This window comes from Nannospalax galili, unplaced genomic scaffold, assembly GCF_000622305.1.
Source record: "Nannospalax galili isolate Female #2095 unplaced genomic scaffold, S.galili_v1.0 scaffold69, whole genome shotgun sequence".
Taxonomy (NCBI): Eukaryota; Metazoa; Chordata; class Mammalia; order Rodentia; family Spalacidae; genus Nannospalax; species Nannospalax galili.
The window spans coordinates 224,417-249,803 of record NW_008360297.1 but is presented as its reverse complement, the minus strand read 5'-3'; the positions used below and the strand labels follow the sequence as shown (position 1 = coordinate 249,803).

Sequence of the window (25,387 nt, the reverse complement as noted above, 5' to 3'; positions counted from 1 at the left end):
GAGAGAGAGGTATCTTAAGGATGGGATATAAGTTTAGACATGAGATTCACTTATACTTCCATATATTCATTATAGACCTGATCTGATGGCAATTTTATAGCCATTAAAAAGTTTTGTGTAACATACAAAATTTCATGGTGTAGAAATTTTTCCCTTGGGTCATCACACCTGAGCTCAAAAAGTTCCATCTACACTTTTAAAATGTGAGTAAACAACAGCACTCAATAATGGCAAGATACCTAAACAGAGTGGTACAAGTAACATTGACAAGAAAAAAGAAGTAACAGAATTGCCTATTGTTTAGTAAAATTTGAGCTACTGTGTGTTAAAGTAGTACTCTCTTTTGTTTTCCCTTACATGACATTTTCTAGAAAAAAGTCTTTGCCAATCCTTTGAGTACCATATTCTTTATATCTCAGTCTTTAAATCTTTTGGCACCTTAATTTATAGTCTCCATGTATCTATACCACAATGGATCTGTAAAAGGCTAGGCCATATTTCTTTTATATTGTTGAACATGCTTCATTTCCATGTTTTTTTCTGGATGGTAGAATCAATGGGAAGTTTTTAAAAGGAGCTGTTCTTTTTATGACATGCTCCAGGTGAATCTTTATTCCTTTTAGAAACTTTGGATGAATATCTATTAGAATTTCTTGAATTTACTGTAAGACTATCAAGCATTCACTAGATAAAAAAACTAACCTAAAAAATGTATAGATGAGAATTATGCAAAGGAATATTATTCAAAGAACTGGAGGTAGCCATGGGAATTTGAACTTTTCTTTGCTACCTTCACCTCTAATATTATTTTTTTAAAGACTCATTTCTAGTCATGTGTATGTGTATACTGGTACTTGTGGAGGCCATCAGACCCCCCTGAAGAGGATCAAGTGCTCCTAACCATGGAGTCATCTCTTTAGCTTTGACCTCTAATATAATTAACCCCATATCATTTGACATGTTCTCTGAAGTAACTACTGTATTTAATTGCCTACTTTGTTACCATCTTGTGGATGCATACTATCCACTTGTCTGTTTATTTAGAACAGGGTCTTGCTACTTAGTCTGGACTGGCCTTCAATTTGCCATCTTATTTCAGCTCCCAATTGCTGGAATTAAGGGGTTATGCCATGATGCCTAACTTTGCACCTAACCCTTTATTTCTATCACCTCTCCTCAAAAGTTTCATTTCTAGTTTTCCCCAAGTTATCTATTTGCTTAGGTTCAAACCTAGTAGCCATCCTTGATTTTTCTTGTTACTTTGCTCCAAAAGCAAAATGATCAACAAGTTCTGTATTCTCTAAAATGCATTCTGATCTCCCCTATTTCTAATAGCACTTCACTAATTTTGCCTATACAAGACTGTAACTCTAACTAGCCTCCCTGCTTCTTTTCACTTCCACTGGTGTACAACTGTTTTCCCCATAAAGCCTGAGTAATCATGTTCAAAAAGTGAAATCATATCAAAATCATATTAAAATCTGGAAATGGATGAATTGCTATAAGTTAAATTTCCATCATTTATGATGGCTACTTTATAAGCAGACATAAAAATTCCAAACAATCTCTTCTTAGGAACTAAGTATCATGAAGGAAACAAGTACTTTTTAATGAATATGAGTATCAACACAGAACCTGTAGCATGTGGTTCATACAGAAGCTCATGCTTTGCAGGGATGCTGAGTGCTGTAAGGCTACAAAAAACACTGTGTGAACAGAAAGTAAAGAATGTGACCCTAATTAAGTAGGAAATTTTATGGCTGATCTGGCATTTAAACACCTTTTTAAAAAATTTTATTTTTATTTTATGTGTACGAGTGTTATACCTGCATGTATGTTAAGTCCATTTGTATTGTGCAGTGCCTGCAGAGGACTGAAGGGGGCGTCAGACCCCCTGGAACTGGAGTTACAGATGGTTAGCTTCCATGTAGGTGCTGATATTCAAACCTTCTGCAAGAGCAGTCATACTCTTAACCACAGATCTCTTCAGCCCTGATTTAGCATTTAAACATTTCTCTCAAAACATTGAATGTGGGGTGAAGAGATGGCTCAGTGGTTAAGAACACTGGCTGTTCCTGCATAATACCTGGGTTCGAATCCCAGCACTCACATGGCAGGTAACAACTATCGTAACTCCAGTTCCAGGGGAATCCAATGGCCTCTTCTGTCCTCCACCGGCACTGCATGACACAGGTGCACTTACACACATGCAGGCAATACACTCATACACATAAAATGAAAGTAATATTAAAAAAAATTAAATGTACTCTTGTTCTGTTATAAATATATAAGGAAATAAAACTACATAGCAAATAAAAATAAAACTAAAATCAATTTAAAAATAAAACAACTTTTAAAAAATCTATAACAAGTTAATGCAGAATTATGTCCTTTTTTTTGTATGTGGGTGGTGTTGGGGATTGAACCTAGAGGCTTGTGTATGCTAGGCAAGGCCTCTACCACTAAGCTACACTGGCAGCCCCAAATTACGTGTTCTATATGTAATATATTCTTTTATAATACTAGGCAAGGCCACTACCACTGAGCTACATTGGCAGCCCCAAATTATGTGTTCTAAAAGTAATATATTCTTTTACAATATTATCACCAATATTTTTGCAATCTAAGTTTAAAAATCCATGCTCTCTTTGAAGGACACTCAACAAATAATATCTCAATAATTCTAAAAATAAAAAAATGATGTGAAATGTATATTTTATTAGAAACTACATACAACTTGTTTTAAGAATGCAGTTAATCCACAATCTCTATTTCCATCATGCCCTGCTTTCCATTTTTTGTTACATACACTTTGCACCAGTTATTTTTTTGACCTGATATTACATGGTAATAGTTAAGGTTCTAGAAACTCATGACATTCCAAAGAGACCAAATAGAGCAGCTTTTAAAACAGAAAATTACACAGAAAAAACAAGACAGATGGTTCTTGATTAGGTCATACTCCAACATGTAGGTACTTGAAAATAGCTCAGCATTAAGTAAAATTTAAAAATACTACAGCTACCAAAAAAAAAAAAAGAGAAAAAGAAAAAAATATTACAGCTATTAAATCCTCCCAAACTATGTAAATTTGTGAGTCTTAAACCTCAAATCTCTTTATAAGGTAATAAGTATAGCTGTCAATCTGATCATGCAGTCAATATATCTAATATATAAAATGTGTCTCCTGACATACTCTTAAGAATTAGTTGTGAAACAAGAAGGGCGTCAACAAAGTCATAGTACATAGCAAACAGCTTTATAACTTAGGAAGAACTTCAGTGTATCTAGTTTAGTGAACAGGGCACTGACTCTGGAATACAGAAGGCCTAGGATTTTGGTTTTGGATATACTACTGATCAATTGCATGATCAGGCTCAGGAAGAGTCTGAACCTTTCTACAAAATGAGACATGCTGAACCAGAAAAATTATAAGAGTCTAATATTTTTGAATCTTAAGAACAATTTTAGTAGCTTGGAATAGTCAGAAAATTATTGTTTGATAGAAAGATAAATTTCTACCTAAATGGAGGGCTTAAGAATCTACTTCAAGTTAAAGCAAAAACAGATCCTTTGATGTAACCATATGGTGCCCATAAATCAATTTATGCTCCTAAAACTTCCTCACAAGCTATTCAGTTTCTATTGGTTAATTATAAAACTAAATAAGGTGAGAAAAACACAAAACCTTGCTAATTTCACTAATGAATCAAATTTAAAAGACATAAAAAGAAGCCAATGACTTGATGTATGCAAAGCCACATTTCATTAAATCAAGTTTTCTAATTTGTAAAAGCTTAACGAAAAGGTAACATAAAGGCAGGAAGTACTTGAATTTCCAAATTCCCATTTAGGCGGTGTAGTGAATGTTATAGAATTAGGAGAAAATCTCGTTTTTTCTTGAATTATAATTGAGTGAATACCTTGTTACTTTGAAACTCTGAAAACCTTGCTGAACTCTGTTTAAAGTGACACGTCATGGACAAGTCAAACGCATATCTGGTAACCATGGCAACCTAGCCATAGGAACCGAAGTGTGAGATGTATGCAACTGTGTGATAAGCTACTTATCCTGCATAGAGTGATATGGGCTGGACTAATCAACTAGAACCAGAGCCTGGCACTTATGTCAGCACTCTGAAACTAGACCAGCAGAAACCACATAAAAGGACAAGTTGCAGACCTGCTCCCTGATGCTCACAAAGACCCCCAAGTGTCGCGGACACCCGACTGTCTGGTGACATCCCCACGTTCCTGCCCGAGACTGCCCCCGACTGCAGACTCTCTTGCCGATTATCTATGGATCCGGAGACGCAGAACGTGATCCTGACCAAGCAGGGGGAGGACCCGAACCTGAACAGCGTCAACCAGGGCCAGGAGAGTGCACTGGATCACGGCGGAGCAGCTGAGCTTTTCCACGGAGGGCTTTGGACTTGGACATTGGGCCCAGGCCCGGAGGTACTCCCCGAGAGCAGGGATCTCTGGAAACTCTGGGAACCTGGTGGCACCTGGTGCACTAGGCCCACTGGTCCAGACCTACTCTGACTCTCCACCTAAAGTGTGTTGTTTGTTTGCAACTCTGTATTGCTTGAATTGATCATTCAATATAAATTGTTGATTGCAACACAACACACGTGTGGAATCTCGTCTGTCCGTTGTACCTGTCCCAGCATTAACTTATGGGGAATGATTCTCTGAATCATTCCTCAGGACAGGCGCTATATTTTCATTTAAACACTGGCAAACAGTTTAAACTTCCATCAGTGCACGACTGTACTGTATGGGATTTGCCACACAATTCCACCAAGTGGTGAAGTTTTAAACTTACTTTCCAGTTATACTTTCAATAGGTATTTAAACGTTGAGGTCTAGGCTTAATTTATGTATTAATATTTATTAAGAATGCTCCTAGGTGCCACAGTTTGAAGATCAGGTTCTGCATTTAAAGACCTTGGGTAGGGTGGGACTGCAGGGGAAAAAAGTGCAACTTAGAAGCATGATCAGTACAGCCAGGAGTACGGTACAGTAAGAGACCAAGGCATAGGAGCATCAAGGAAAGCTTCCTGGAGGAAGTGACCAATCCGAGGCGGCGAGATTGCTGTAAAACTAGTTTTCCACAACACCAACAGCGTGCGAGTGGGCTTCGGGGACCCAGCGGGCTCTGCGCGCACATCGAGTCAACGGGGGTGCGGGGGGAGGCAACGGACAGCCATTTGAGAAACGGCGGGCCAGACTTTACCAGGTAACCGAGGCCAAGCGGGCGGCCGCGTCGCCACCTCTCGGGACTTACCCAGACAGCCCTTCCTCCTCGGCTGCGGAAGAAAGCCCTGGGTCACGGACCAGCCTGGCCCAGAGTCTAATAACTACTGAGGCCTCCAAGCTCCTGAATTTCCTCACACCAAAGTTAAAAACGAAACCGTCTCTGGTTGCCCTTCCGAGCACCAAGACCCGGGTTGCACTTCGAATCCCGCGCCCAGGCCGTCGGCCCCGCCCCTTCCGGGAAACGACTAGCTGCGCTTCCAGACCCGCGCGCGTTTGCTTTCCCCACTTTCAGCCGGCCCGGTGCGCGCATGCGTGGGCCTGTTGCCAGGGCCGCCCGGAGAGCTTCCTTTCCTCTTAGGCAAATCGCCCGCCTCGTCGGGATTGGCAGCGAAGGAGCGCGAGCCTCAGTTTTCCCCCTGTCCACGCCGCCTCACCCGCCCGCTGAGGAAACTTCCGGTTCCCCTCTCTGACCCAGGCGGCGAGAAAGTGGTGGAGCGCGCAGGCGCGGGCGGAGTCCGGGGGCGGGGAGGGGCGGGGCGCAGGCGCGGACTGTCCCGCGGCGGGCGCCTGGGCGCTAGGCTCCCGCCTCCTCTCCGGGCCGGTTTCGCCGGCCAGCGGCGGCCGGCCGAGACCCTGAAGGGACGCTCTCGGGGTGGCCTTCACGTCACGACATCGCGCCGACTGCGTTGCCTCGGACGACTGCGACTTGGAGGTAGAGTGAGCGCGCGCTTCCTCTTCTGCCCCAGGAGCGATCCGCGGTCCCCCGTGCCTGCCGCGCTCGGCCCACCTGGGAGCCACGGGGTGTGGGAGCCCGGGGCTGGGCCCGGCCGCGCGGGCCTCGCGGGAGGCGCAGGACCTGGGCGCCCTCCGCAGGGGCACCGGGCTGCGCCGCGGGAAACTTGGCCGTGGGCGCGGGCCCGCCCTCTCGCATCCTCCGGCGGCCCGGCCGTTGGCGCGGAGCCGGCGAGGTCGTGTCGGGGCTGGGGCCGGTGTCGGAACTGGGCTCCTGCCGGGTAGTTCGCTCGCAGACACCTACTTAAGTATGTTTAAAGGGCGGGTGGGAATGCGGCTTAAACCTGAATTTGCCGTTAAATCCAGTTTCACGGAAATGCCAACCGGATCGCCCAGACTGGGTGAAATCGTGATAATGTGATGGGTTTGGGATGGCATTTCTTTTCATTCCTTGTGGAGCTGGAGAAGAATCCCGATTGGCAACTTTGGAAACCGGGACCCGAGGGTAGAGAAAGGATTTTAGGAGCAATACCTTGCTGATTCCTAGAGAGAGTGCCTGACATTTAAGACCTGAAGACAGAAGTTACGTGAGCCCCTATTGCTGTTCGTAGTTAACGAGTAGGGAGATGATTAAGCCAGTGTTTTGAAGGCAAGCGTTGTGCAGTGGTGTATTCAAAGGGAGAAAAGTCAGCTTCCCTGACTCTTAGAGGGCTGCTGTGTTTTAAGTCTGCAGTGCCCAGCACAGTTCCACGGAGGCTGTGGGTGATGGAGAAACCTGTTAGAGCTTCTGTTTAGCCTCATCTAATTGGTGTGTGAAATACACAGTTTTTATGTTGCAATCTGTTAAAAATTTCTGTTCCTGAGGGTTGGGGAATATTGTGCTTGGATGGAGTGCTTGACTAGCGTGCAGAAAGCCGAGTTTGATTCCCGGCACCACATACAACCCAGCGTGTTGGTGCAGGCCTGCAGTCCTAGCACTCAGGAGGTGGAGGCAGGACATCAAAAGCTCAAGGTTATCCTGTGCTATATATAGCAAGTTCCAAGGCATCCTGGGCTACATGAGCCCCTTTCCTGAGATGGTGGTAGCCTGTAATCCCAGATCTCAGGAGAGGCTAAGGCAAAGGATGGTGAGTTACAGGACTGCTTTGGGCTACACAGTAATACTGTGTTGGAAAAAAAAACAAAAACATTCTTTTATTGAATAAGTGTAAATACAAAAAAGCTTAGAGACCAGTTGTGTATTGCTTAGAAATATGTTTTTGTTTCAGACAGATGTGTGGGCCTTTTGCAGAGTGATACTGCCTCCTTCAGTTCTAAGTTACAGAATTCTTGGGAGATTGATTTAGTATAATGTGTTCAGTAGTGACTGAACCCGACAGTAAGTTAGTATAAATGGCATGTCAAGTTGTGGTGCAAAACACACTTTATTCCCTCATAGGTTTGTTCTACTGTCAAGTCTGTAGAGTTTTTTTGCTTTTTAAAAGATTTGTTTTTAAATTTATGTGTATGTTTTGCCTGCATTCATGTAAGTGCACCCGTGTCATGCAATGCCTGAGGAGGCCAGAAGGGGGCATCAGACCACTAGGGACTAGAATTACTGGTGATTGTTAATGGCCATGTGGGTGCTGGGTTGACTGGGAACCCAACCAGGTCTCTGCAAAAGCAGCTAGTGCTCTTAGTCAGTGCTCTTAACCACTGAGCCATTTCTCTAGCCCCAAGTCTGTAGACTTTTCCTTAAAACTTGCCTGAGTCTTGACTATTTTAATTGTTAGGAAAATTAATGTGAAGATACAGTTGGCTGCCTGAAGGTGGTTCAATGGTAGAGTGCTATTTTAACATAAGGAGACCCTGGATCCTAGCTCCAGAATCAAAAAAAGACTACTTGACTTACTTTGAAGAAGTAATAACTTGAAATTTTACCGTGATAGTATGCATTATATTTAAGACATACTTAAATATTACAGTTCACACCCCCCCCCCACACACACGCACGCTCTCTAAATCTGGCCAACTGAGGACAAGTGTGGTCATTTATGTTTTTTATTTACAAGTTAAATGAGTTATGTCTTCTCTCACTCAGCATGCTTTCCCTGGTCATGAAATTCAAACTGGGGTGTTACCTCCATTCCCAGATCCATTTCTATTGCGAAGTGTGTTTTACTATGTCATGGCCTATCTCACTATGCTTGGAACACTTCAAACTGAAGTACTTTCTTTTTTTAAAATATTTTATTATTTTTATTTTATGTGTATGTATGTATTGCCTGCATGTAGGTAAGTACACCCGTGTCGTGCAGTGCCCACAGAGGACAGAAGAGACTGTCGGATCCCCTGGAACTGGAGTTACAGACAGTTGTTAGCTGCCATGTGGGTGCTGGGATTCGAACCCAGGTCTTCTGCAACAACAGTCAGTGTTCTTAACCACTGCACTATCTCTCCAAACCCCCTGAAGTGCTTTCTAATAAAACTAATTTATTTTCTCTCCTTGACGGATATGCTTATAATGGTAGATAGCATTGAGAAGGTGAAACACAAAATGAGATTTTTAGGAAGCGAGCCCAAAGAAACATTTAGAGGGACTCTTAATGATGGAATTCTTTTGTAATTTTAATGAGAGGTACACAAGAAGATAACGGATTAATTGCCAATCACTGCCTACGAGTAAATTATCAGTTAAATTCAATTGTTTATGCTACTAGGAACATGAGCATTCAAGGTTTGACAAACCTGAATTTGAATCTGGGCTCTGCTAGTTGTTGCTTTTTACATCTAGCCACTAAGTTGAAGCTACATAAATTGAAGCCTCAGCTTCCCATGTTGTAAAATAAGGGCATGATTTATATCATAAAAGGATTAGAGGCTATAGTTTATCCCTCAGCTAAGCACAGTTATTCAACAAATGTTAATTCTATTCACTTGAAATTTTACTTGTTTTTTAAAATCTTTTTGGGTTCTCCTGTACTCCTTCATTCTTGATACTGCTATAGTTTTTGTTTATAACTTTATGGTTTAGAAACTGTCTCCTTTGGTACTATTCTTAGTGTATACTTGCAGTGGAAGTATGAGTATTCAAATCTTATTACCTGAAATATTGTAGTTTGTGCCAGACTTCTAGTTTTGTGGATCTTGAATTTCTTGATGGTTGGACTTAACAGTTTTTTCACTTAATTACTTAGTTAACCTCATTTGATTTCATAATATATTCCAAACAATATGCTTAGTTAATCCAGTACATTAAGGTTGTTGAACGTAGAATGAATATGTTTTGTGGATGTGAAGAGTACAATTGGGGATGTGGTAAATACCATTCTGAGCAGATGTCAGAATCTGCCACTTCTGAATAGCAGTAATTTGCATTTATGTAAAAAATTCTAATGGTTATAGAATTAAATAAGTAATTCTGTTATGTCTGACACTACTGTTAATCTCAGTTTTGGCATTAATGGGAAGTGTGAATTATTAGATACATAATAAAATTCAAGTAAAAATTTTATGATCCTGTTAAAATTCATAGAATCCTGTTAAATTTTCTTAGTCTCTAATGGCTGTACTGAATCCTATTAATGATTTTTCTTTTGAAAAAAATTTTTTTATTGATGTTCTTCATTGTCCTTGCTTTGATGGAGTTCTGTTTTCTGTAAGGGGAGATGATGTTTCTTAATTTAGGTTTTTTTAGGACTTGAGTATGATGATTCACGTCTATATTCTAGCACTCAAGTTTCAGAACAGTCTGAGCTACATAGCAAGGCCTTGTCAACACCAGAAAAAAGATTTTTTAAATTGTAGATAAGTATCAAAAAAAAACTATAGACTAGGGCTGGAGAGATGGCTCAGTGATTAAGAGCACTGGCTGCTCTTGCAGGGGACCCAGGTTTGGTTCTCAGCATCCACATGGCAAATAACAATTGTCTGTAACTCCAGTTCCAGGGGATCCAGTGCCTTCTTCTGACCTCCATGGGCATTGCATGAATGTGGTGTACTTACACATATGCAGGCAAAACATATAGATACATAAAAATCAATAAATTTTTTTTAAAAATCGACTATACTTCTGTGCAAAAGGTTTTTTAAATTGTAGATAAGTAGTATCAAAAGCTATAGATTAGGGGCTGGAGACATGGCTCAGTTAAGAGTACTGGCTGCTCTTCCAGGGGACCCGGGTTCAATTCCCAGCATCTACATAGTGGCTAACTGTCCATAGCTCCAGTTCCAGAGGATCCAGCACCCTCTTTTGGCCTCTGCAGGCACTGTATGGCACAGGTGCATTTATATACATGCAGGCAAAGCACTCATGAACATAGAACAAGAGAGGAAGAGAACACTAATGCATCTTTCAATTCTCATCAGTGAAGCTCTCTTATGCAACAGAGGGCCAGGAATACACAGATGGCCCAAACACAAAGAATAAGAGTACACAGACTGTGGGTCCTGGGACAGGACTCCTATATTGAGGTTCTCCTACCCATGGCTCAGGGACTTTTGCAGAAGAGGGGGTGGAAAGATTGTAAGAGCCAGGGAGGAGGTGCATGACTATGTGGAAATAGTCGTATAGGCACCTGGGACCCTTATACAAACCTACAGCAAGGGTGTCAGCATGCACAAGACCCAGGCAAATTTAGGCAGACACCCAGCACAGAACTGTGAAAATGAACAGCAAGCCCCAGTCTTAGTTGAATTATTGGCAGCTGATTACTGCTGGGTGAGGAAGAGCTGATCATCTTGAAAGGAGAGACTCTAGATAGGCTGACTAAATCCTGGAGGATGAACTTGCACAGAGGGACATCTTGGGACACTAACTTTACATAATAGTCCTTAACACAAATGACAGAATGTATGAACTCCAGTGGGTCGGGGGGTTTGGGAGCATGCCAAAGGGGAAAGGGGTATAAAAATGATTTTTATGTGTGAAATGCACAAAAATTCAATTAAAATAAAATAAAAAAAACAAAACAGAACCTATAGACTATAGCTCTGTCATTGTACTGAAAAACCTAGAGGTGTTTTTTCTTTTTTGTATCTGTTTATGTGTCTTTTATCTTGTAATTGTTTTACTATTTTTAACCTGTATCTCCATCCCAGGACATTCCTATCTGTTTTTGAAAGTCCTTTATCATTAAATTACAAAGTGATTCATATTTTAAAAGGTAGGGTTCTTCTGTGTTTATTAGATGCAAGTTACGTTGGAAACCTAATAGCAAACTGCAAATCCCTGGCTATACTCAGCAAATAAAAAGCATCATCATCATCCTATAGTGTTTGAATGTAGTATCTTTGGTGTAGAATAGACTCTCATATTCTTTGTAAGCTTATCACACCTAGCCTGGTGTACTTTCCTCACCTCAATTTTACTTGAAAAGCTGCTGTCTAGTGTTAAAATACTAAAATTAGCTCATTTCTGAGTGTTGCAATCAGATCATGTATTACTCATCAATAAAATAGTGGTTAAAGGGCATTTAATGTTGGGAAACTAGAAAGGAATGATTTCTCTTTGTTCTGTAATTTATAATTTATTATTAAGTAATCCATAAAGAAATAGAGGATGGGTGAGACAGAAAGTGTCACTGAGAAAATAATGACATGGTATCATTTGGGGAATTTAAATTAGCAGCAAGTTGATACTAACATACATTTAAGTCCCTTCAATTTATTAACATATAGCAAACATCCTAAAGATCTCTAATTGATCTAATAATTTCACTCTTAGGAATATTATCTTTTTTTTAATCATGTGAGAGTTTTGTACAGGTATACAGTGTGTTTTGATCAAGTCCATATTCCCTTCCATTCCAGTTCCTCCCCTATCCCCAACACCCCCTTCATGTTGTTTTTTTTTTCCTCTTCCTCACCCACTGAGTCTGCTTAGTGCTGCCAGTGTATGGGCATAGGTAGGGCAATCGACTGGAGCATGCCTGTCAGGCCATATACACTGATTCTTGTTCTTAAATAATTTGAGAAAACATGTTTTGTTTTTAAAGCTTGGGCTTCTGTAAAAGATTTGAAATTAACATTGAATTATTTGTAGAGAAAGATGCTAATATTGTGTAGTTGTAATTGCAATGGTAATATTTCCTAAAAGCGTATTAGTTTAGATTAAATGTCCTTTGGATTCCAATTAATAAATCTTTTAAAAAGGTGCTTGATTTATCATAGTATTCCGAGTTCTTCAAATGATATAAAATCCAAGTTCTTTGGAAGTATGATTTACTAGTTCTCAAACTAAAAAAATGCTTTTGAATCACAGGGCCTGAGGTTTTTGGATACCTAACCAGCTCCCATGGTATGTGGATGATGCTTGCTGATCTCGAGAACACATTCTGAACATTGTCTACAATTCATTCTGTGGTCCTCTGCCTTCCTAGTGCTGTAACTTATTTATTTATAATTTATGAGACTATTGCAAGGATTTGCTTATAGTATCATGATACTGTAGCAGCAGTTTGCAAAGTGTGGTGAACAGATCTTGGAAACTGCTGAATGGAAAATGGACCCCTCTACATGCTACCTGATAGTTGATGGCTATCATTGTTCTAACTGATGCAATGTGCAGTTGTGTTTTCTTTGTTTCAAAAGTTTCTTGGTTTTAACTTCTAATATGGCATATATATAAGTGTAAATACACACACACACATATAAATAAATAAGCTAAAGCTCTTTGGTGTTTCTTGTACTTTTAAAATACTTGGTCTATGTGTTATAGTATATTGGCCAAAAATAGACAATTGAGATGGATTATCTAGGGGGAACTTCTAGTGTAGACTATCACTACTTTAAATATGCTTTTTTGGGAAAATAACTTAAAAATCAGGTTTTATTTGATTAGCCATTACTTTTTAATTTACAAAAATTGGGCGAAAGCCTGGAGAGATGACTCAGCAGTCATGAGCAGTGACTGCTCTTGCAGAAGACCCTTATTTAGGTGTACTTACCCACATTCAGGCATAACACTTATACACATAAAAACATTTTAAAAAATTTAAAAATTGGATGATTATTCTAATAATTTCAGTAAGGAATGTGCCCTCTTTATTAATAGGAAACTAGAAGCCACCATTTTGCCAATAACATACTTTACCTTTAGTGAGTTTAGTATATATGGGTAGCCTCATATCAACTCAGTTGTGGCCATGAATAACTGTAATAGAATCAGCTGGTATGGATGATCCAGCTGATGTTTGTTGAGACGCTACCAATTTATTGTATTTCTTGTCTGGAAATTATTGGTCTACCTCAGATCTTAATGGACTAACAGCGTTAGTAGGGTTGTGTTCCTTTTTGGAGGTTCTAGGGGAAATCTGCTCTTCTAGCACTTTTTGACCCATGCTCTTTAACTGTGAGATGGAGTACTTGTATTTTATTTTTAAAGTGAAAATTTGTAGACAGTACTTAAAATTGAATGTTTTTAAAAATGTTTTTTATCTTTATTATTTTTATTTTCTGTGTATTAGTGTATTGCCTCCATGTATATGTGTGCACCCATGTCGTGCAATGCCCGAGGAGGTGAGAAGAGGGCATTGGATCCCCTGGAACTGGAGTTTTGGGCGGTTGTTAGCCACTATGTGGGTGGTGAGATTTGAACATGGGTTCTCTGGAAGTACAGGCAGTGCCCTTAACTGCTAAGTCATCTTTCCAGCCCCCAAGTTGAATAAGTTTTATGTGATTTATTTTGTTTGATGTTTATTGAGAAGTCACTAGATGCTGTCCTTGACTTAATGTTACTATTACTATAAATATTTGTTCAGACCTGATGGCCAAAAGAAAGGAAGAAAATTTCTGCTCTCCTGAAAATGCCAAAAGACCAAGACAAGAAGAATTGGAAGATTTTGATAAAGATGGTGATGAAGATGAATGTACAATTTCTTTCACTAATGGTACATCTACTTTGGTACGTAAAAATTATAAAATAATGTTTTTCAATTGGTTTCTCATGTGCATTCTATAATATTTCATGATAATTTTAACCAGGTGAAAGCAATGTTTTTAAAAGAGCGGAGGTAAAAATAACTTCTGATTTTGAACTTGTGTTAATAATTAGACAAATTAAAAATAATAATGGGACAAATAATTAAATCTTTGGAAAGATGAATAAAATTGACAAACCTTCTAGTGGCAGAAAATTGACAAAGGAAAGTGAGAAGACATAAATTGCCAGTGTCATGAATGAAATAGAGGCTCTGAGGACTGAGCCTACAAGCTTTAAAAGAATAAAGAAATGTAAATTATTTTGCACACATAAATCTGAAAATTAGGTCAAGTTCAGTTTCTAGAGAAGCAAAACTATTAACTCAGGATGGTTTAAATCATTTGTAGCTACTAAAGGATTTAATTCATGAAGAAGACTTCCTAAAATAGAAACTCTCCATGTCCCGTTTTTTTTCCCCTGGAGAATTGTAGCATAAGTTTAAGAATATTATCTTTAAAAATGAAATTGTATGCCAGGTGTGGTACCGTGTGCCTTTAATTCCAACCCTTGGGAGGTAGAGGCAGGTGGATCTCTGTGAGATCAAGGCCACCCTGGCTCACATTGTGACTTGGATGTGGGCTGTGACTAGGATGACCCTGTCAAAAAACAAACAAAAAGAAATTGTTAGGTCTAAATCTAACAAAATATTTAGAGGACTTCTGTGGTGAAATCTGCAATGCTGATGAAAGGAATCGAAGAGGACCTTAAGTAAATGAAGAGACATACTTATTCATGGATTGGAAGACTTAACATAGAAAAAAGTTATTTTTTTCCTCAAAATGATATACAGATTTGATGCAATTTCTATCAGGTATAGACATTTTCTCCTGTTTATATGAAAAGGCAATTAACTAGTATAACAAACAGTTTTAGAGAGAAAAGGAAGTAGGGGGTCATTCTCATTTTCAAGGCTTTGTCAAGATTGTATGGTGTTGGCATTGGGATTGATACATAGCTCACTTGAACAGAGTAGAAAGGATCTGCTCTCACAGAAATAGACCTACACAAATCATAATGAATTTCTTCTTGATCTCTCCATCCCCCTCTATCTCCTGTGTGTGTGGTCTATAGACCAAACACATATCCTACTTAATGTTAAGTAAGTGTATTCCTATCCTCATGATGAACTTAGTTTTTGTAAAATAACAGAAGTATTTCAGTAGAGAGGGGATGGTAGCCTTTTAAGAAAGGGTACTAGAGCAAATACACATTGATAGGTAAAACAATGAACTCTGACCTAAGTCTCTACCTTATATTGAAACTAATGTCAGGGACTGGAGAGCTGGTTCAGAGGTTAACAGCTTAACAACTGTCTGTAACTGCAGTTCCGGGGTACCTGATGTCCTCAAAGAATAGATTTAAATGTAAATACAGATTATAAAACTTGCCGAAACAAATATAGAAGAATGCTTTCAAATAAATGACTAGGCAAATTAAAATCTTAGACATAACAATAAATGCATGAACCATATAAAGAAAACTTTTGCTTTGCCAAATACTCTGTTAAAAACGGTTGAGCCAGGTGTGGTATCACATGCCTGTAATTCCAGCCCTCTAGAGGCAGAGGCAGGTGGATCTCTGAGATTGAGGCCAGCCTGGTCTACATAGTGAGTTCCAGGCCAACTGGGGATACAGGGAGACTCTAACTCAGAAAGACCAAAAAATAAAAAATTAAGAAAATATATAAAAGACTGAAAAGCCATGATACAGACTTCAGAAAAAATAGATACAGATCATATATCCAGCAAAATATTAGTATCTCAGATATATAAAGAACTCTATTTTTTATTTTATTTTTTATGTGTGTGAGTGTAGTGCCTGCATGTATGTAAGTACACCCGTGTTGTGCAATGCCTGAGGAGGTCAGAAAGCTTAGGATCCCCTGGAGCTGGAGTTACGAACAGTTGTTAGCCACCATGTAGGTGCAGGGAATTGAAGCTGGCTCCTCTGCAAGAGCAATCAATGCTCTTAACAGCTGAGTCATCTCTCTAGCCGCTCAAATAAAGAACTGTTAAAGCTCCACAACTGAAAAACAGACAGCCCAATTTGAGAATAAATAGATGACAAAGAGACATTTCACTAAAGAGGAGAATATACAGATGGCAGATAAGTACACAAAATGATGTGCAGTATTTGTCATCAGGTTTATACAAGTTAAGGTTACAATTAAAGAGTAGGGGTGTAGGTCAGTAGTAGAGTGGCTAGCATACCCAAGGCCCTGGATTTGACCCTTAGCAATGTAACAACAAAACTCAAAACGATATATTACTACATAATTCTCATCAGAATGATGAGTATAAAGTAGTGATAACAACAAAAAGCAAAGATGAAGAGAAATTGGATCATTTATACATTGCTTGTGGGAATGTAAATTGATATCACCACTTAGAGTTTGTTAATGTAAAAAACAGTGTAGACATGCCATATAACTCAGCATTTGTTCCCAAGAAATGAAGGTTTATCTTAGTAGAAAAATAGTACATTTGTGGCTGGAGAGATGGCTCAGCAGCGGTTAAGAACACTGACTGCTCTTGCAGAGGACCCGGGTTTGATTCCCAGCACCCACATAGCGGCTACAAACTGTCCTTAACTTCAGTTCCAGGGGAATCCAATACCCTCTTCTGACCTCCGTGGCATTGCACGGCATAGGTGCACTCACATACATGCAGGCAATACACTCATTAAATCTTTTTGAGACAGGGTCTCCCTGTAGCCCCAGCTGGCCTGGAACTCACTATGTAGACCAGGCTGGCCTCGAACTCACAAAGATCCACCTGCCTCTGCCTCCCAAGTGCTGGGATTAAAGGCGTGCGCCACCAATAAAATATTTTTTTTAAAAGTAGCACATTTTAGTCGCTTTATAACAAGCAAAATCCAAAATAACCTACATGTGATTTCAGTGGGTGAGTCCATTCTGTGAAACACTGCTTAGCAGTGAAAAAGATAGAGGCAACAGTAGAGAAATTAAACTGCGTGAAAAAGCCAAAGATTATGCTTTGCATAAATCCAGTTACTCATCATTTTTGGAATGACATTTATAGAAGGGAAGAATACATTAGTGGGTGAGTGAGTGGTCAGGGTGAGTTGAAAGGATGTGATTATGACTATGAAGAGATAGCATAAGGAATACTTGTGATGGAAATACTCTGAATCTTGACTGTATCCATGTCAGTATTGTGCTGAGATGCTGTGCTTTATTGCATGGTGTTTCCATTATCAGAAGCTGGCTAAAAAGTATACAGGGTCTCTTATTTCTTACCAGTTGCATGTGAATCTGCCATATCTCAAAAATACTTTTAAAAATGCCTGAATCATAAATTCTGATATTCTGCTTTTGTAAGAATACACGTTTTCTTTTTAATGAGATATTTGTCCAGAATTGAGATACGGAGTTTCTAAAGAAACCATTAAAATTGTTAGACACATCAAAATGGACTCAAATTACTAGGAATGATAAAATATGGCTGGTTTATTCTGGTACTTAAATAATTACAAAGTGCAGGTGACTACTCCTGGCCACAGTATTGGTTGAACAGTCTATAAACTTAATGCTGACAACTGTTTATAGTATGGGAGTTTTTTCTTATTTACTCATTTGGAAATCTTGTGTTCGTTATATGTTCCTAAAACTTGCTCAGCTCTCATAAATGTCAGAACCAGGATTTCACAAAAGCATGTCTCTCCTGTGTTCTTTGAATTATCCAATTATGAAATGGACGCAGTTCTCTCTAATTAGTTTTTGTTACACCAGTGCTTCTCAACTGAAAGTGAGGGGTGGAGTGTTGCCTTCTGCCTCCTAAGACATTTAGTGATCTCTGAATATATTTTTGATTGCCACACAAGTGGACAACAGATGTGTGCTACTGGCATCTAGTGGGTAGAACAGAGGCTTACGTTGATGCTAAACATTCTCCAGTGCACAGGACAGTCACTCCATTGCAAAAATTATCTGACTAAAATAGTTTTGTTAAAAAACTTTGATGTACTTGCTAAATCCTTTAAAGATCATATAATTAGTTAACCTAAAGAAAATTTCCTATTTAATTTTAATCATTAAAGTTACCACTATTCACTTTACATAACTTTTTTGGGGGGTGGGGTGTTGAGGCAGAGTCTCACTATGTAACACTGGGCTGGCCTGGAACTTACTGTGTAGACCAGACTGGCCTGAACTCAAGAGAACTGCCTTCCTCTGCCTCCTGAGTGCTGGGATTAAAGATCTGTGCTATCATGTCTGGCTTTCATAGAACTTTTTTTCATGATGATTCTGTTGGTCTTTCAAATGCTTGGATGTTTATGAGTGAATTAGACTGATTTTTTTCCAATTTTTGTTAATAGACTGCAGCAGAAGTTGGAATAATTGAGAGTATTCAACTAAGAAACTTCATGTGTCATTCGATGCTTGGACCTTTTAAATTTGGTTCTAATGTCAACTTTGTTGTTGGAAATAATGGAAGTAAGTGTCCTCTTTGCAATATACTTTTAGATGAAAATGCATGAGCTTTTGAAATAGGTGACTACTAGTGCTGTTTGGGTCTATAACTTGTGGTTTGCTAGTATTTACTGTCGATCTACACTTAAAATATGAATTAACTCTAGGTATGTTATTTAAGTAGTAGGTATAAACATTTCCTGTCTTTTTCTTTTTTCTTCCCTTCCTCCCTCCCCTCCTTCCTCTCTTGCTCTATTTTCTTTCTCCTTTTCCAGGATAGGATCTCAGTCTGTTGGTCAGATTCAGGCTTACCACAAACTACTGGACTCCAGGGAGCCTCCCATCTCCTTAGTAGTTAGGACTACAGGGCATGCACTACAGCAATTGCCTGCTTATTTTGAAAAGTTACTTACCTTGGAATTTATAATAGAAGGGGCCCTCTCTGCGGTCGAGGTAGCCTTACTTGCAGCAAACACTATAATAGGGTACAAATGAAGTGCTTTATAAATCCAAGCATGAAAGTAATAATTCTCATTGTGACCAAAGAGGCTTTTATGAGGAGGTTGTATTTGTGCTGGTACTTGAATGAAAATAGATTGACTTGTTTGGCAAGAAGCCAAGATGTTCCAGGCAAAGTTGGCTCATTGTCACATGTTCAAAGGGGTAGAAAGTATATAGGAAGAATGAATGGGAATAACCTTTTGTGGTTTCATCATATGATAATAATGGTACATGGTGGGGAATGGCAGAAGCTGATGTGAGAGTACTGTAGTAAATAGTTAAGCAGGGTTGTTGAGGATTTTGAGGTCTTTTTTTGTTGTTGCTGTTGTTTTGTTTTGTTTGGGGGTGGGGGCAGGATCTCACTGTAGCCCCAGCTGGCAAGGCACTTGCTATGTAGACCAGACTGGCCTCCATCTCACAGACATCCACCTGCTTCTGCCTCCCAAGTGCTGGAACTAAAGGCATGCACCACCACACCCACTGAGGATTTTGAAGTCCATGGTTTTAGAATTTTATTCAGTTGTCAGTGGGAAGCCAGTTAAAAGTTTTTTTTTTTATTTAAAAAAGCTTATTTTATCTTATTTTATTTTATATGCACAAGTGTTGTGCACATGTATATGAGTGCATGCAATCCCCAAGGATAGAAGAGAGTGTTGGATTCCCTGGAACTGGAGTCATGAAAGGTTCTTGGTTATTATCAGCCATGTGAGTGCTGGGAACAAAATCTGCACGAGCAGCCAGTGCTTTTAACTGCTTAATCCATCTCCCTAGCCCCCAGTTAAAAGTTTTTGAATAAAGGATGACCTTGTCAAGATTGTTATGACAAGCTAGCCACATTGTGGTGGCTCTAGTAGGCCAGCTGGATGTTAGGTGTGACTTTGGTGTGCACAGTCTACTACCCTGTGTCAGTGCTAGACAAGGAAATGAGATATGTAAGTGCCACAGTCCCTTCTCTGTTTTGCTGCCTTTGTCATTCAGTCAAATAAGTGAGAGGTTTTAGCAGGAGGCAGTGAACAGAGAAAAGGATCACTGCTACAGGGAAGTTGCATAGAACAAGAAAAATAAAGACTCGTGGTTCTGAGGATAGGTTTTTTTTTTTTCTTTTTCCCTTTTGAATTTTGAATGATTTCATTAATAAAACTTAATGAGGGTCAATTAATTGAAGCATTGGATTTGGTAATAAGGGGGGGAGGGAGGGAGGGAGGGAGGGAGGAAGAGAGAGAGAGAGAGAGAGAGAGAGAGAGAGAGAGAGAGAGAGAGAGAGAGAGAATGAGAATGAGAATGAGGATAAGAACTTGGAAGGCATTCCAGAAAGTAAATAAGGATATAGTTGTTAATGGATATTGGCTAATTTGGGGGTATTGTTGGAAGATAGTGGACTGTTAAACATTGGTTGGATTGACTGATGATGGAATTCAGAAAATGTTTACTATATTCTGGGAATTGTTAGAGATTTTGAAACTTGGATTTTTAAAATATTTTATTTTATGTGTATTGAGTATATTGCCTACATGTATGTAAATTCACCCATGTCAGGCAGTGCCTGTGGAGGTCAGAAGAGGACGTTGGATCCTCTGGAACTGGAATTCTGGACAGTTGTTAGCCACCATGTAGGTGCTGGGAATTGAACCCAGAGTTCTTAACTACTGGGCTATCTCTCCAGCCCTGGGATTTTTGATATTTTATGTCTTTTGGAGTAGAAAATATTACACTTCAAAAAAAATAATTAAACTTCAAAGAGAAAATGAATATTTGAATTATAGATAATAATTGTTAAAATATTACATAAAAACTGTGACTGTGCTAACTTTTTGCCTACTTAGAGTCATTTGTTCAGTAGGTATATGTGCTGTTTATAAGGATGCATCATTAGTGAAAGAGACATAGTTGGTAGTGAAATATTTCATAATATAAAACTTCTTTTTAAAAAGTTTGCCACCTGGGGCTGGAGAGATGGCTCAGCGGTTAAGAGCACTGACTGCTTTTGCAGAGGACCCGAGCTTGATTCCCAGCACCCACATAGCAGGTAACAACTGTCTGTAACTCCAGTTCCAGGGGATTTGATGCTGTCTTCTGACCTCCGCGGGCATTGCATGACGTGGGTGCACTTACATACATGCACGCAATACACTCATACACATAAAATGAAAAATGAATAAAATTTTGAAAAAAGTTTGCCACCTTAGCTGTGGAAGAAAACCTAATTGAATTTATAATATTTTACTTCAGGTTGAGACTGATTGAAGTTGTAGAAGTTAGCATTTTTTTTCTCTTGTGAATTTTTCAATATGTGTTTCTTTAGGCGGAAAGAGTGCGGTGCTTACTGCTCTCATAGTCGGTCTTGGTGGAAAAGCAGTTGCTACCAATAGAGGATCCTCTTTAAAAGGTTTTGTGAAAGCTGGACAGAAGTAAGTGCTTTCTTCTTGTGCTTTTGTTTCTCCAAGAAGAAGTAGCTGCTTTAGAATCCTAGTTCATGTAGATATGACTGGAAAGCAGGCTTCTTTCCAGAAGAGATTTCATATCTTCATTCTTTTCTCTCTCCCATGTTGAGAACAGTGACCTTTGCTTCCTCTTATCCTCTGGACGGATAGCTTGTGTTACTTGATGCTGTGCACCTGCCCACTTAAATTTCTGCTTCTGTTAACTTTCTAGAAGAAATGTTAATGACAAATTAAGGTACTCTTTAAGCAGATATTTATAAGCATTATACTCTTGTGACCCAAATCTGGCATCAGCAAGGTCACACAAATATGATAGGGATGAGAGTAAAGTTAGTGACCAGCCAAGTTATTCCAGCACAGAATTTCTGTAACTTTCTGAGAATTCTAGAAAAATAACCTTATTCTCTGGCTCTACTTTTTAAATTCAGTGAACTTGATTTTAGGACCAGAATCACAAGTTGTTGTCTTCTGACATACTTATTTTTGATTTTTTTTTTTTGTTCTGTTTTGTTTTGACAAGGTCTCTTGTAGCCAAGGTTAGACTTGACCTTTTCATATCTACCTCCCAAGTGCTGGGATTATCGGCATGCTCTGCCATGCCTGGCTACATTCATATTTCTGTCAGAGGTTGCTTTCATATAACTTTATCAGTTACCTAATTTTGTGTCATTGCAGACTAGATTCCTTTTTACGAACAGCTGCTTTCTGGGTGGGCAGGCTTATATGACCTCCAACCTTTCCTTTACATTTCCTTCTGTTAGAAAACGGCTGCTCCACTAAGAAGCACCCTCTATTCTTTTTGATACTACCCTAGCTACCTCTAGAAATGTCTTTGTTTTTCATAAGTAAATAAATTCTGTTGTAGTTTTTTCCAGTGTGTGACCACTCTTGTTTTTTGAGACCAGGCTGGCCTTGAACTGGTACAGATCTACCTGCCTTGGAGTACTGGGATTAAAGGTGTGTGCCACCATGCCTGGCCTGGCTAAAGGAAACTTTGATAATTAACATTGATAAATAATAGGCTATGATACAGATTTCTTTCCATTTAGAATTTTCTACATTTTTCTTATATTTTGATACTTAAAAAGTAGAGTAGGAATAAGATTGTGAATGAAGAGTTCCATCTTCTTACATATTGCTCAGAAATACCTTCACAATCTTAACCTTAAGCCAGGTTCCAAATTGACACAAGAGAAGATAAATAGAAAATCATTTCTCATACTTGATGGCTTTGGAAGAGAACAATTTGAAGACAGTTCGCTAGCATAGTTTCTCCTTTTATCTTTCTTGGATTCCATCCCACAAATACTTCTACCAACCCTCTCCTTCCCAAACAAGTTATCTTTTGGACAACCTCAAACTTAATGCCAGAGACAGACCAGGCTCCAGGCAACTTGGGACAGGTGTATAGATTTTAGATGTAGAACACAGTAAGGAAAGATCTGAAATGCTCAATGGAAGGGCCCTTTATAGAAAAGGTCAGGGAAAAAAACCACATGGTGGCTTATCCTTGTAATCTCAACACTGGGGAAGCTGAGGCATGAGAATTGGATCCAAGCCAAGTCTAATCTAGACTGCTAATGAGTTCTAGGCCAGTCAGGGCTACATAGCAAGTACTGTCCTCAAAGCCAAAACAAAAATTGTGGGTTTTTGTTGTTGCTGTTTTCTTATCAGCTCTGTTTCGCTGCTTCAAGATACATGTTTCTCTTCAGGCAGTTGCTTCCTTTAGAGTCAGTGGTTTGTATAAGCTAGTGGTTTTTTTTTTTTTTTTTTTTTTTTTTGTAAACTTTCTATTGAATTTTTGTGTATTTCATACGGAACATCTTAATCATCTTTATACCACTTTCCCCATTGGCATCTCCCATAGTCCCCACCCCTGAACTGTAATTTATACATTTTGCATTTGTGTTAAGGCCCATCATGTCAAGTTACTGTCCCCGGATGTCCCTCAGAGCAAGGTCATCCACTCAGGTCTAAGCAGCCTATCAAGAGTTCCTCCCTTTAGGAAGATCAGTTCTTTCTCACCCAGCAGTATTCAGCTGCCAATAATTCTTCGACTAAGATTGGGTTCTACTGCCTATTTCTACTAGTTCTTTGCTGGGTTTTTGTCTGCTTAAGTTTACATAAATCTTGTGCATGCTGACACCATTGCTGTAGGTTCATATGAGCCAGGTCTCAGGACTTATTTCCATATGGTCATGCATCTCCTCCCTGGCTCTTACAGTCTTCCCACCCCTTCTTCTGCAATGGTCCGTGAACCCTGGGTGGGTAGAGTTTAATATAGGAGTCCTGTCCAAGGACCTACACTCTGCAGACTCTTGATCTCTACACTTTTGGCCATTTGTAACCTTTTGCATTTCTGGCCCTCTGTTGCATGAGGGAGCTTCATTGCTGAGACTTGAGAGATGCATTAGTGTTCTCTTTACTCCTTGCTCTATGTTCCATGAGCCTTAGGTATAGAGGTTGCATTGTAGATGTGTCACTTAGGTTTGGGCAATTCACAGATAATGTCTATGCATAACTAGTAGTATTTTTTAAAATACTACCATGCCTGGCACAAGTGGAAACATTTTAAGTATTTAACTAAAATACAAAGCATTTCATGGTACATGTAGAAAATAATATCATTTTATTCTAATTAAACTTACAGGTGGAAACATCACAGAGCTAGTTTAAAGAAGCCACTCAAACATTTGCCTAGTCTCTTACTCCATAGAGTTCAGTGAACTTCTAAAGAAGTAAACAGAATGGCCATTCTAGAGCAATGGAGCTTCACTAAGTGGATAAATGAATAAAGATGTAATTAATAGTGAAAGTATAAATCCATGTTATATTAAAAAAATGATTACTGAAATATCAGTGTGTTATTTGACCCAAGAAGACCAAAAGATTGAGTAATTGAGAAGTGGATAGTTAAGTACAATGAAATGAAGCACTTGGGGCACTAAAATAAATGTGTATTTCAGACATAACTTTCTTTTAGTGTCTGGCTGTTCTTTTGTGTCTTTGTTTCTCCCGCTTCCTTGGGCCTGCCAGGCAGGTCTTCCCTTATACCACCTCTCACCATTCCTTCCTTAGTTGGCTCTGCTTCACTCAATGCTGTCCTTTCTCTTTGTGTAGTAGCAGTATGTGGCTTTCTCGTATTGTTTCTGGAGTTTTGTGTGCTCTTTCTTATTCTTTATCTCAGTCTTTGCCACTCTGTCTTCATGTCTGCATTTACTAACATGATGATACCTTAGTCAGGGTTTATATGTGAAGGAAGTGGCTGTGTCTCTGAGTAACAGTCAGTACCCGAGGCTATGTGACTCTTTGTGTTAGTCTGTTTAATTTTCTATAGCTTACCTATTTTGTGTCCCTGCTTTTCTCTGCAAACTTTAGCTTCTCATCAGAGTGTCATGCTCCAAGTTGAATTGTGTATTGAGACCTCATGTCTTTTATAGCTTCAATGAACCATGGTCATGTTGAGATATAAGTAAGTCTTTTTATGTAGATTTATAGAAGTGTTGTAAAGATAACAATGTCTTCTCTATCCTTCATGCAGTTTCTTCAGTGTTGCATCCTACATAGCTAACATGTATTTAAACCAGGCTATGCAGTTGATACTGGTATTGTCTTCACTGAAACTATAGGCATATTTTTGTGTTTTGTTGCTTTTCTTGAATTTGAGGGTTTTTTGGGTTTTTTTGTTTTGAGGCAGGGTCTCCCCATAGTTCCAGCTGGCCTGGAACTCACTGTGTAGACCAGGCTAGCCTCGACCTCACAGAGATCTGCCTGCCTCTGCCTCCAGAATGCCAGGATTAAAGGCACCCCCTTGCCTGGCCTTCCTGAATTTGAGTTTTAAAAGAGAATCTGACAGCTCCGTCAGACTTCTCTGTTTAGTCCAGTTCTTAGAGATGGGATTATGACTTGATAGGGTTGCTGAGTTCTTTATTTATTTGAGGATACTTGTAAAGAAGAGGTTGGGGGAGTAAGCATTGCAAATACTGCCTTGTATCTACTACTATCACATCTGTAGTGTATAGTAAATTCATCTTGAAAGTTTTTCCCTACATTTCCCAG

At 39.3% G+C, this 25,387-nt stretch overlaps 2 protein-coding genes across 2 annotated transcripts in view; one reads left to right on the top strand and one right to left on the bottom strand.

The window, feature by feature from the left end:
• Gen1 (GEN1 Holliday junction 5' flap endonuclease) overlaps window positions 1-5,745 on the bottom strand; it is a 46,518-nt gene extending 40,773 nt beyond the window's left edge. Inside the window, exon 1 of the mRNA XM_008824186.3 lies at window positions 5,291-5,745. The gene's annotated coding sequence lies outside the window, so the exon portion shown is untranslated. The remainder of the gene's footprint in view (window positions 1-5,290) is intronic.
• A 108-nt stretch (window positions 5,746-5,853) lies between these two features.
• Window positions 5,854-25,387, top strand: part of Smc6 (structural maintenance of chromosomes 6) — an 84,312-nt gene continuing 64,778 nt past the window's right edge. Inside the window, exons 1-4 of the mRNA XM_008824185.3 lie at window positions 5,854-5,974; window positions 13,734-13,876; window positions 18,293-18,410; window positions 21,190-21,295. Of these exons, the coding sequence (XP_008822407.1) occupies window positions 13,739-13,876; window positions 18,293-18,410; window positions 21,190-21,295 (362 nt within the window). The 5' untranslated portion in view covers window positions 5,854-5,974; window positions 13,734-13,738. The remainder of the gene's footprint in view (window positions 5,975-13,733; window positions 13,877-18,292; window positions 18,411-21,189; window positions 21,296-25,387) is intronic.